Source organism: Nicrophorus vespilloides, unplaced genomic scaffold, assembly GCF_001412225.1.
Source record: "Nicrophorus vespilloides isolate i.1.1-1 unplaced genomic scaffold, Nicve_v1.0, whole genome shotgun sequence".
Lineage (NCBI taxonomy): Eukaryota > Metazoa > Arthropoda > Insecta > Coleoptera > Silphidae > Nicrophorus > Nicrophorus vespilloides.
In genome coordinates this window covers 7903-20720 of record NW_017099550.1, presented here as the reverse complement: position 1 = coordinate 20720, position 12818 = coordinate 7903, and the positions used below count along the sequence as shown (strand labels likewise).

The 12818-nt window shown below is 39.5% G+C and overlaps 3 protein-coding genes across 3 annotated transcripts; 1 reads left to right on the top strand and 2 right to left on the bottom strand.

Moving 5' to 3' along the window:
• Window positions 1-2661: 2661 nt before the first annotated feature.
• On the bottom strand, window positions 2662-3854 carry LOC108564717. Its single transcript, XM_017923816.1, has 3 exons — window positions 3686-3854; window positions 3118-3223; window positions 2662-2878 (listed from the first exon to the last, which is right to left on the bottom strand). Exons 1-3 carry the CDS (start codon window positions 3763-3765, stop codon window positions 2732-2734), a joined length of 333 nt encoding a protein of 110 aa, XP_017779305.1. The 5' UTR covers window positions 3766-3854; the 3' UTR covers window positions 2662-2731.
• Window positions 3855-3940: 86 nt separating this feature from the next.
• LOC108564716 (probable serine hydrolase) lies at window positions 3941-5809 on the bottom strand. The gene is made up of 3 exons (XM_017923815.1): window positions 5678-5809; window positions 5555-5617; window positions 3941-4980 (listed from the first exon to the last, which is right to left on the bottom strand). The coding sequence occupies exons 1-3, from the start codon at window positions 5706-5708 to the stop codon at window positions 4121-4123; spliced, it is 954 nt and encodes a 317-aa protein (XP_017779304.1). The 5' UTR covers window positions 5709-5809; the 3' UTR covers window positions 3941-4120.
• A 214-nt stretch (window positions 5810-6023) lies between these two features.
• On the top strand, window positions 6024-8390 carry LOC108564715 (arginyl-tRNA--protein transferase 1). The gene is made up of 8 exons (XM_017923814.1): window positions 6024-6099; window positions 6173-6407; window positions 6471-6597; window positions 6673-6938; window positions 6992-7194; window positions 7282-7434; window positions 7487-7674; window positions 7731-8390. Exons 2-8 carry the CDS (start codon window positions 6308-6310, stop codon window positions 8128-8130), a joined length of 1437 nt encoding a protein of 478 aa, XP_017779303.1. The 5' UTR covers window positions 6024-6099; window positions 6173-6307; the 3' UTR covers window positions 8131-8390.
• The last annotated feature ends 4428 nt before the right edge of the window (window positions 8391-12818 follow it).

Here is a 12818-nt window from a genome sequence, read left to right as displayed (position 1 = left end):
TTTATAGTAGTTTCGTCTTCATTTCAAATTGTAACCTTAACTTATTCTTTATTGTAACCTATATAAGTATATCCTTCTCTCTCTATCTCTATCTATCTCTCTCCCTCTTATTGCGTTTATTGTTAAGATCTGCTAATGATAAGAAGCGATGACGATGACAAAAAAAAAGAGAATATATATATAATAAAATTAAGTAAGGTGTACTGTAACTAAAAAAAAATGAAAGAAAGAATGGATGAAACACGACGATGATATATTTTTGTAACGATGAGGGAAAAAACTCGAGGACTCGAAGAAAAACAAACGTAATGTGCCATATGTTAAGAAAAAAAAAGGATTATTGTAAGGATCGAAGCTAGGTATTATTGTAAATCGACTATTATTAACGATAATCCGATGTGTAATGCGAGAAAAATTTGAGACAAAAAAAAACATGAATGATGAAACGTAAACGATATGTAATAATGTTGTATGTATTTAATTGAACTTAGGGACACTAATTATTTAAGCCAAAGGTATAAATTAATAAAGAAAAAAAAATCATAAATTTTCGATCATCGATCATTTCGTTCCCTGTGTACATGAAATCTTTGTTAAAGGTAGGAATGTAAATGTTAGTTGCTTTTAGCTAGAACGTTGGTAAATGTATGTTAGTTGCATTAATCTTAAAATGTTGGTCACTCGACAACCACGTAGACTAATTAGACAATTGAATATGCAAATTAAAGGCAAAACTATAGATTATTAACTAAGTCTATTTTTAGGTTCGTCGTAATACTCCTTATCTGGTAATAAGCATTCGAAAAGTTGTGCAATATTTTTCTAGTTTTCGAAAATGCTAAACGACTTTAGTGTCTCATGATAATAACCGCTGTTAGAAATTGTAAATGAATTAATAAGATACTCACCCCCACAAAGATCATCAATTCCGAAACCCGATAATTTCCTTGTTGCGATGATGTTTAAATGTGTTGGTTGGTTGGTTGATTGGTCTGCAGTGTCTCGGGCTTCGTTAACTCGAGCCGCACGAACAAACCTCGGAAATTCGACGGTCTATCCGCGTGGATCAAGTAAGCGGAGACACCGAACTGTGGTGATGTTGCTGTTGCGTGTATTTTAATTAAACATGCCGATTTTGCGAAACGTACAGAGTGAGCTACAGGAAATGAGGTAGACGGAATTGGGATGATCGAAGTGGTTTGTCGAGTAGAGGGACCCGATTTCTTTGCAATCAACAAAGAATTGGATTTGTCTGCTCAAAACGAAGCAAAACATACACACACAAATAAAGTTGTGTTGATTTTAGGATTAAAACGAAAGGATTACGACGCACACGTCGACGAAAATAAATGAAAATGAGAGGAAACAAACAAACAAAAAAGAAGGAGGCACACGCTGTTGTTAAAGTCGCGGCGCGACTAATCGCGTTTCGTTGCGTTCGATAATTTTTCCCTTCTTAATTTCATCCTTTACGAAAGAGAAGAAACAAAAAAAAACAATTAAACATTTTATCTTCGCTCATTGTTCGCTTTTGCCACCATTGTTTCCGAGATTCTTTTTGTTTTCCTTTCATTTGCTTATCGCAAATTTGCCACGAATCTGTTGTAGATTGCATTAAAATATTAAAGAAACGATTTCTAAGCGAAACCAAGAATATAAAAAACAATAAAGAAATGAAACAATTGATTTGCGATATAGGTGGTAATGAAAAAGGTGACTTGACGTCGACTTACCGAAATTGTAGTTTTCTTTTGGGAGCGAACCTTTCTTTCGCTGTCGATCCGACGACATTCGGGGACGGAATGAGTTCGTGGCCAACGATATATTTTATTATTTTTTTTAAACAATGCAATTGTTTTAAAAACAGACGGCGGTGGTGGTGGCGACTTCTCACTCTTCTTCTTGTTGTTGGTCGTGGGGGTTTTTCGTTTTTCCGTTTCGCTCTTTAAAAGAAATGAAAGAGAACAAAATAAACGTTTCGCTTCTCGCTTCTGCCCATTTGTCGGTCGCGCATGTTGCGTTCGTTGGTAACTTTACATAGTTATCAATCCATATATACACCGTGTATTATTATTATTATTATCGCACGTGTCTTCCGTCTCCTTTCGTCGCTAAAGGTGGATCAGGTGAGCGAGACGCCGGTATCGGTATCAGCGGGAATAGTTCTGGTCTACATACCTTGGCGCACCGATGTTGATAACTTTTTTTTTATCGCGCTTTGGAAATAATACAAATGATAATACACATATATAATACTTTTTTTTGCCCGAGCCTATCGCCTACCTTCCTTCCACGTAAGACACTCAGGAACGGCAACGAAATGTAAATTCTAAATCAAGTGTTTCGAGCACTGCAAACAAATCCACACGATCCGAATCATGCTTAATTTTCTTTAAATAGACATTGATAATACCAATTGCTCAATTAATTTCACGGCTAATCAATCGTCAAGGTAACAAGATAATAAGCATCTGCAAATGGCACCAAAAGCACGAACCGTTTAAATACATTTTAAATTTAATGGTAGGTAAAGAAAAACTAAATACTGTAAGCAATGAAATTGAAAAATCTACAAAATCTAAACTCATTTCTATAGTACTTTTGATGAAGGGGAAATAGGATTGTAATGAAACGAAATATGTTGATTTAAATGTATCGTGTAATAATAGTAATAATAGACAGCAAATAGATATACTAAATATAAAGAAAATGTGTAGCAAAGATGAAGTTGTTATACGAAAACCGGAAGATGGCATCGATAGGTTGTTACCGGAAGCGAGGGATTCTCCCTGTAGTTCTCGCAGATCCTCTCCCACTGCATCTCGGACGGACTGAAGATCGCCTTCGATCTCAAATTTCCTTTAACCACCTCCAGATCCTGACAAATATAATAAAAACAAATCGTCAATTAATTTGCAAATTAAATTGCCCTTTGGTTTTCAGGGCAATTATCAAAGAATATGGCCAAAGTATCTCCTGCTTGTCGTAAAAGGCGACTAAAAGGAGAGCTCATTCAAAATCGTTGAGTAACGTACTATTATTATAGGCAACAGTGTATACTCATATAACGCGAGTTGCATAATTGAAACCTAGCAATATTATCAGAATCAATCTTACCTTCAAAATCTGTCTGTTTCGTTTAACTATTTCATCGAACGACGTCCGAGTTTTGCTCTCGACCATCGAAAGTTTCTTCTCTTTGGCAGTTTTCTCCTCCAGTTCCCTAAAAAATGCAAATGAAATTAAATTTTCTCAAAATATTTCGTTTTTATTATTTAAAATAAATTTTAATATTTTTATAATTATTACAAAAATTAATAAATACACCTTCTCCAAACAATATATGTTTTTGGCCAATGACGTAACAAGAGGTGAATTTGACCGTGACGCCACTGGTTTTTTTTTGTGTGTGATTTCCTTTGCGCACTACGAAGTTAATTGAGTTGCATAACGATAAGATGTTTTTTTGATGATGCCGATGCACGTTGAAGAAGATGTGCTTATATAAGCGCAATTGGAAGCGGAATTATTGGTAGTAGAAGTTGCAATTGATAATTTGAACGAATCGACTATTTTTTTGTTGTGAGAAATGACATGTTTCTGTTGAAACAAGTGCGTTCATTGAGCAATTTTTTTTTGTATATTATATTCAATTAAAATGTTGTTGTTGTTGTTGTGCGCTTACTTTTCTTGTAGAAGTTTTTCGATTTTGGCCTCCTCTCCGCCGTATTTTCGCACGATCTCCTGGACCTGCTCGAGCGTCATCGCGCTTCGCCTCTTGTTTGTTGGTGCTTTGTTTGAATCGTTACCATGGTTACTTTAAGTTCATGGCCGTGTCTAATTTTTTTTTCTCGATTTCGTATTAAAATAACAAACAAAAAAATAAATAAACAAAAAGGGAGAGGTGGGGGGGGGTTTGTTATACTAAGAGAGCTTCCTGTTTTCGGGACGTAAGTCGAGGTGACGAGGTGCAAGGTTACCATTTTAATTAATATGTAAGGTTTCGTTTATAACAAATATATCACCGGTGAAAATAAATAATTTCTTTTTAAAATACTATAGTAAATGGATTACATACACGAGTTTCGTGATGCGTTCGCGGAATAAATAAATATCGTGTCTAGATTAGGTCGTCGTCTTCGTCGAGTAGAAAGTCGACGACGTGTCCGGCGACGCGCTCCGCGTTGTTCAGATGGACGTGATGGGTGCCGTCGACGTTGACGCGCACCAGGACTCTGGCATTCTTCTCGACGACGTCGAGCACCTTGTCGTAGTAGCCGGGGTCGGAGTGCGTGTGACTGTGGACGGCGCGCACGTTCATCACTCGACACTTGACCCTACGCGCCAGATCGACGGCCTGATTGATGTCCATCGTGCCGAGAGCGCACAGCTTCAGCCTCGGATCTCTGGTGAAGGTGTACTGGTCGCAGCATTCGTTGTCGCTGCGCGTGCCGCGTCTCATCAGCACGTGGCAACTCTCCTCCGTCACCGAACCCTCGTACCCCTCGACCACGATCTCCAACATCTGCTTGTACCTGTACGTTGGCGCCGTGCCGGAATCGAAGCCCTCGTACTTGAGGAAACGGTCGACGGCGCCGGCGGTCACATTGTACATTTTGTTGGAATCGCGGACGGCCGGCGAGGCGATGTCCAAGGCGACGTAGCAATCGACTTCCTCGGGATAGAACGCGGCGTAGAGGAAGGATATCGCGCCGCCCATCGAATGTCCCAACAGCTTCACCGACGACCACTTGTAATGCTTCACCACCCGCCGCAGCACGTGCACTCCGTCCCAGAAGATGTAGTAGAACAGACCCGGCGGATAGTGCGAACTGTAGCCGTGCCCAGGCATATCCAAGCACAGCACCGACAGGTTCGCCTTCACCAGGTGCGGTGCTAAATTATCGAAGGTCCCGGCGTTATCCTGCCAACCGTGAATCGCCAACACCGGCTGCTGGTCCTTTGAACCCCACCATTTACCTAAAAAACAAAATTTAAACATAAAAAAATCGCTCGAAATAGAGACTGTTGCAACATTGTACAACAAAAATCAGTTTCGTATGATCGAAAAGAAACGGTTAATGCAAATAAAATTGGCGGGTTCAAAGTTCCCCGGTTACGAACCCGAGAAGAGAAGAAGTAAAAAAAAATGAACACCAAGGTCGACATAAAAAAAAGACGGTGAGAAAACGTAATTTACAGTTTGTGCAAACAACGATTATATTACTTATTTTCCATAATTAATAACCATTAATTAAAAAAAACTAATTTAAAATAAACAAATCTGACTTGACACTATGTAAATGAGTACAACAATGTAAATAAATTTATATCTAATCGACATTTAATTGAATGGACATTGCACTCGTCAATTAAAAAAAAAGTGTTCATTATCATTACTTCTTGTTATTGATAAAATAGCGTCAACTGTTTCTTTTGTTTATCGAATTGACATCATCATCATCATCATCATTAACTGTCAGAGTGACATGTGTCAATGATGGTTTGATTTATGGAAATGGGAATATTTATAAAGTATTGATTATTATATCACCTGCGATGTGCCCCCACGGCACTGGTATTTTCACCTCCTCGTAGTGACCCTGCGTGTCGTCGACTGCAAATTCATTACGAAACATTACCGATAAAGTGTAAACGAATCACGTTTTCGACTTACCGCGAAAACCGTTGGTGTTGTTGGCGCTCATCTCGTCGCCCTTTTTTTGCTATTGTCGTTTGGGACCTTCACTCCTCTCCGACGCTCGAACTGAGAATGAGTCAGAAAAGCATGAGCCACCCGACTGTGTTACATGCACACAAACACACGGTAAACGTGAACTAAGATTGCCGCGCGCAATTAAAAGTGTGTCGGATTCGATGACCTTGCACGATTATTACGATTACGACGATGATCGCCGTCTCGATTAGATTTCAAAAATTGAATCGTCATAGTGAGCAAACATACGATCGTTCACCATTGTTTACATCCTGACATATATTATCAGCTGATTACCGAGACGCTTATGTTTCCCTCGCAACTGCACCAACCAATCGCTCATTGGAAGTATACATTCATAACGAAATGTAATTGCAGCCTCAGTAAGTAACATATAAAAGAATCATATGTGTTTATGTGAATTTAATAGTATAATTAAATATATGTTTATGATAGGCAACCGATGATGCGCGAATTAAACAGAAGACGGACGCGCGCAAACGCCATCTACGTCATTTGTTGCTGAGACGTCAAGTGAAGCGGAGCGGAGATAGAAACTCGATAACAAAGACGGTGCTCTGAGATTGATCTATGATGGAAATAAGGAAGGCCAGCATCGCGCATTGGTTCTTCGACAATTCCCCATCGAAATGCGGTTACTGCAAGAGTTCCAATTGCAGCCATTCAAACGGTGAGGCCCATACCTATTTTCAATTGTCAACAAATTGTGCATCATTTGTTTATGTTTCCATAGGGATGTGGGCTGAGCAACTCACCGTCGATGATTACCAGACCTTGATCGATAGGGGCTGGAGGAGGTCAGGGAAATATTGCTACAAGCCGATCATGGATCTCACTTGCTGTCCGCTCTACACTATCAGGTCAGTCAATTCGAATTGAAACACACACATTATTTCCAATTGGAATTGATTTTGTTATTGTTTGTGTGTGTGCAGATGCAATGCGGTGAATTTCAAGCCGACAAAGTCTCAGAAGAAGGTCGTGAAGAAGTTCAACAAGTATTTGAAGGATGGTGAGCTGCCGTCGAGCGGACCCGAAGACGAGAACGCCAGAGATACGGACGTTATCGGGGAGCATGTGCCTTCCATGCATCTGGATGCCAACAGTAAGTTGGTAATGTGCGAATCAAAGCAGGAGGCGGAGCGTAAACCTGTGGAGGAGGAGCAACGAACCAGCAAAGAGGTTAAACCTCCCATTACGAGTAAGGCTACTAGATCGTATTTGTGATTAGATTTAGTGTTATGGTTGTTGCAGTGGAATCGACGAGGGTGGTTAAGAAGGTGGTGAAGAAGGGGATGGGCGCGGATCCGAACAAGCCTCCGTGCAAAAAGGCGAAGCTGCTGAGGCTGGAGCGAAGGAAGAACAAGGACGGTACGACGACTGTGATCAGGGGGCAGAAGAAGGGCGAGAAGAGTCTGGAGGATCTGTTTGCGGCCGAGCCTCAGGGGAAGCTCAAAGTCCGTGCTCGATCCTAGATGGATGAATGGATGGATTCGCGTTCAGAGAAATTAGTTTGAGCGTGTGCGTTTCTCTTCGTTTTGCAGGTGGTGCTGGTGTGCTCCGGAGACGCGGACGAGGAGTGGGAGAGGACGAAGAGCGCCGAATACGAGGTCTACAAGAAGTACCAGAAGATCGTGCACGACGACGACGTCAACATGAAAGGTTTCATCCGATTTCTGGTATCTTCTCCGTTGAAGGTAAACTTTATTTGTCGCATTTCTTCCACATTTCATTTTGTCTAATTGGAAGACTCGACAAGCTGAGGAGGAGGAAGATTCGAACATCAAGTACGGTTCTTTCCATCAGCAGTATTGGCTCGAGGATAAGCTGGTCGCCGTCGGTGTGATCGACATCCTGCCGAAATGCGTGAGCTCCGTCTACTTCTTCTACGATCCGGCCTACAGAAACCTGACGCTCGGCACTTACGGTTCACTGAGGTGCGTCTATCGAAACAATTTAATTTCTCCTCAAAAAACGTTCGCATCGTTTCCAGAGAATTGCACTACACGCGCGACTTGTACAAGCTGCGGCCGTCCATCGAGCACTACTACATGGGCTACTACAACCACTCGTGCCCGAAGATGCGGTACAAGGGGAAGCTGAGCTGCTCCGATCTTCTGTGCCCGGAGACGTACACCTGGCACCGCATCGAACAGTGCCTGCCCTCGCTCGACGCGCAAAAGTATTGCCGATTCGCGGGAAGCGACGTCGTCGACGAGAACGCTTGCACCGAGGAGGACATCAAGCAGTTCAAGATCTTCTACAACTACCGCATCTACTATTTCGGTAACATCAGCTACAACAAGCGGATGACCGAGTGCTTCACGCAGATCGGCTCGTTGTGCGGAAAGAAGTGCATCGACTCCTTGCTGATCGTCGATCCGCAACGGTAAACGATTCACCTAATATTTATTACGCGATTCTCGTCGTCGTTGTTGTTGTTGTTTCCAGTCATATTAATGTCTTATTTATTTAACTTAGAGATGATGATGATCAAGATGATGATGATGACTCGTGAAAAGGAATCTATAGGGTAAACGTTATTGTTATTTACGTGTAACGATAGGTGTGATCAGTTTTATTTAATATGTCTATTTAAAAGGTGTTAAAAATTTGAGCGAATCTCGTTAGTATATATTGTATTTATCTCAGTTTCATTACCTTTTTTTTACACTTTGATTTTGTTTTTCCTCCCCCGATTTACAAAATTTTATTCTCAATCTTTCGATCTGTTATGTATATATATTTTTTATACGATTTTATATTTGTAAAGGAAGGAAATTGCCGATTATTTACGTGTGCTAAATCTGTTTGCTCCAAGTGTTCGTTTTACTTGTTTCGAACTGTTTCTTCTCGAAAAAAAAAAACTATTGAATAAATTATTTTAAAGAAATAGGATTGGTTTCAATTTCATTGAGAATACAAAACATCTGTAGTTTGCCCTGTGGTTCGGGGCAGTTATCAAAAAGAATACGACCACAGCTCACTCCCGCTTGTCGTAAGAGGCGACTGATCGGAGAAATGTAGATTTGGTTGTCTACATCGTAATTGCGATTCTTTACTGTTTTCTGTTACGTTTTTATTTTCATAGCACTCACATTATCTTAAACGGCTAGAGACATTCGAAACTAGACACATCTTATGTTTGAGGGGTGGTAGTGGTGAGATTAGAGTTTTGTTATGCGCTTTGCATTTCGTTCGTTCGTTCATTTTCATCAGCCCAGCGTCATGCAGAAGCTGCGGAACCAGAGGAAACTGCACAAATGCCGGATACGATCCACGACACTCCGGTTGTAATTCCTCAGGCTCTTCATGGTCATCAGCATGTCCTGCTGCTTCGGGCGTCTTCGTCTGCGCTTCCTCTTACATTTGCTACTTTTCTACAAAAAAACAACAACAACGATCATCCCCTCAATTTTTTAAATCGTCCAAACGATATAAACTCACTTTTTCACATTTCATATTAAAATTTCACGGAGAATTTTGAGATAACTTTTTGATCCGATTTTTTCGCCCGTCGATCCGGCTGACTTTGACACGGGGATTTTCCTGTCAACTTCGCGATCGCGGCCTCCTCTGATCCCGATTAAAATAACGTAAACCCCCAACATTTTTGGTGTTTTCAATTCCATTTCTTCTCTTCCATTTACATTTTACTATATATCATAGGAAATTTCCCATGCATCAAAGATCCGCGCTCGTTAGGAAAAAAAGTAAAAGTCGTTAGCAACAAGACCGGACTTGTTTTTTTCTTCTTCCACTTTTGTATCTCATTTGTTTTAATCGTTAGTCTTCTTGTTCTTGCGTCGCGGAAAACTACCGGCGCGTCGAAGACATTTGAATAACGCAAAATTACAAAAAAATAAAGGCGGCAATCGCAAAAGTAAATGCATAACGCTTTGCCGTGAATGCTCAATAAAACATTCGTTTCGCGACGCGTAGAACAGAAACGCAATTGGGTGGAAAATTCCAATAAAACTTTGGTTTACCGTTCGATAATTTTCACGTTTTGCCTGTCGATAGAACGTTATTATTGCTGCTTTTTTTTAATAACTACAAATTATTTTCATTTAACGACACAAATTCCCGAGATCGTGCGTTTGGAAATTCCTATGAAACTAAATTATCTATTTACTTAATTGTTCATATGTGTTGCTTGACTTTTGTAATCTGTCAAACATTAATTTAGGTTAGATTATGCTAGGTTAGCATCTTCAATAACTGTCACGATCTGTTTACAATATTTTTTTTTTTGAACAATAAATCGATTTCAACACGAAATTGTCCGCACGTGAGCAACGTCAATGTTGATGTGTCAATGTCTGTTTGCTCTTCCTTTATCTTCAAGGGAATCCGATTAAACCTATTATAATACATATTTTTTCAAGAAGAGGTGCGAATGAAATCGCCAATGAGCGCGTATTGGTTCGTATAATTAACGCATCGTATTCGTTGCGCAATCTGGCCTTTCAAAAAAAAAAAGAAACAAAACACTTCGATATATTTTGGAGGATAGAATATATATTGTACGTGAATGAAATACGTCGGGATCCCTGCGATCGCGAAACAACGGACGACGCGCGTCCTCAGTGACATAACGAAATTGCCCTGACAACGAAACAAACGACGAAAGAAAAGAAAAAGTTGAAGTCCGGTTAACGTTAAATTTATACGACTTCTTCGATCAGCTTTTAAATATTTAAATCTTCCTCCAAAGAAACAACACCAATCGATAAATTTTGCGATTGCGTAATATGTCTATGCAACTAAAATAATCCATTCGGGATATAAAATGGAATCAATTGACGGCTATTTTTAAATTTGCAAAAAAAAAAAAACAACTTATTTTGCTCAAAAACAAACAGGTTTGCGTGTGTAATCGCGTGTTCGTCTTTTAATAAAACTATTGCGATTCGATCATGCTAATAATTATCAGAAATATGCTCATTATCGCGGACGACTTTGTTTACCGTTTTATTATGTTCTTCGGTTGTTCTCGCTTGTTTTTCTCCAAAACAAACGAAAAGCGACAAACAACAAAATGGTCGATATTTAATTGTTACGTGTTTCTTCTATTATATTTGTTTTTTTCTTCTCTGTTTGTTTGCTCTTTCTTCGTGGATAATTGCCGTTTGTAGGTAATTTGTGATTCGATTGTTGCGAGCGCGATTAATTTTTATTCGGGGAAAACGAAACGAAAAGCTCGTTAGTGAAGCAAGCAAAGTACGTTTGTTTTTCCTTTTCAATGTTATCGGTTTAATGAATTATGCACGCTCGTATCGATGAGTGATTAGGGAATTTTGCTTTTCTCCTCCAAATTCCCAAATTATTCTTTGCTTTTTCTTTCTTTGTTTTACCCACAATCGTGAGATGAGCAAACGAAACACATTAAACTGTTGATGTGTGTTGTTTGCACTGTTTTGCTTCCAGTTTGCAGGTGCAATTAGCGCATCGAGTCAGGTAATTGCACGGTCAACGTAATTATGACTGTGTCTGTATGTGTTTAGTCACCTGAACTGGAGTCATTTTCATTAAATCAAACTATCTGCTGTCATTAAACATATGACAAATGTCAAACAAAGAGCAGTTGATTTTGCAACTCGATTCCGATGCAAACCAAAGTTACCAACGAAATTAACATTATGTAGTTTCAAAGAGGTCGCGAAATTATCGTCAATAAACGCGAAAAACACACACATACATTACATAAAAAAGTAATAATAAAATAGCAATAATAATGGTGGAAGGTAAAACGAAAATCATACGTGATTGCGTGTAATTGGATGGAGAAAAAGCGTGATTGACGAAGTCGGAAGGCCGCCGAAAGTCAATGTCAAAACACAAATGTGACATAACAACAACAACAACAAGAGATTTGCAGAAATCTAGGAAACAAAACAACGGAAAATAGTTGACACATGTTGTTAATGTGTCAACTATTTTCCGTCGATCAGATTCCAACAATTAACACGTTAACGAGTCTCATTAATCGAGTTGTAAACCAATTTACAAATAAATCATCGTGTGCAATTCATATAAATCGCATAGTTTACTTATTCTCATTCAATTTATCGACGATTGTTTCGTTCCGTTCGTCTCCTGCTCCAGCATCGAATGCCCGTCAATCTGACAGATACGTCAAAATTATCCGATATATATATTTTTTTTATATAATGTTCGTCGTTGGAATGCGCGCTCTGCCCGTAAAGTGCATTTAACGATACGCGTTTGTTTACATCGATTGTTTCCTTTCAATTTTAATTGATGATTGTTGTGCTGTACACTTCAGTTATCAATAATCGCCGTGAATCACACGCAAAATATTCGATTAGTTAGATTCGTCATATATAAACAAAACAAACATATGCGTGTGTGTACCTGTACCTGTCATTTGTCAATTCTGTAACAAATTTGACAATTGACTGTCAACTTGTAATTGTTGTTTACGTTATCAAAATCATCGAGTGTCAATGATGCACGTCATTCATCTGTCATTAAAACTGCTATGTTTTTGTTTGTCGATGCTGTTGCTTCGATCTTTTTCATTTTCGCGATGAAATTAGAGAACGATTCTTTCTTTCTTTTCGAACTCTACCAAATCTTCGTTCGCATTTTTAAATTCCTCTGGGCGAGAGTTCTTTGACGCTCTCCTCGCGTTATTCAATCCGCCCGCTCTCGCACAACAAAACAGCCAGTGGAAATATTTCGGAAACTTTTTTTTTCTTTTTTGTTGTCGCCTCTTCTGCCTACTACTTCGTTCTCCTTCTATTATTACAGTTACAATTGACATTCCATCTTCGCTCTCTCGCATCACCTCTTGTTTTTTTTTTGTTGTTATTTTCACCATCTTACCACCCGCAGATCGCCGACCCCTCTGAAAACCTACATATTTTTTTGTTGTTTGTTATTTGTTGCGTGTTCTTCCTTTTTCGAGGAAGGTATGCGCGCTTATTCTTTTCGGTTTTATTTTGAGTACCTTTTTGGTGGTGGTCATCGTATGGTGTAATTTCGCGACGGTACCTGTAGCAGCAACAGGAGGACCAGAAGATGTTGATGATAATGATGATGATGGTGGTGGTGG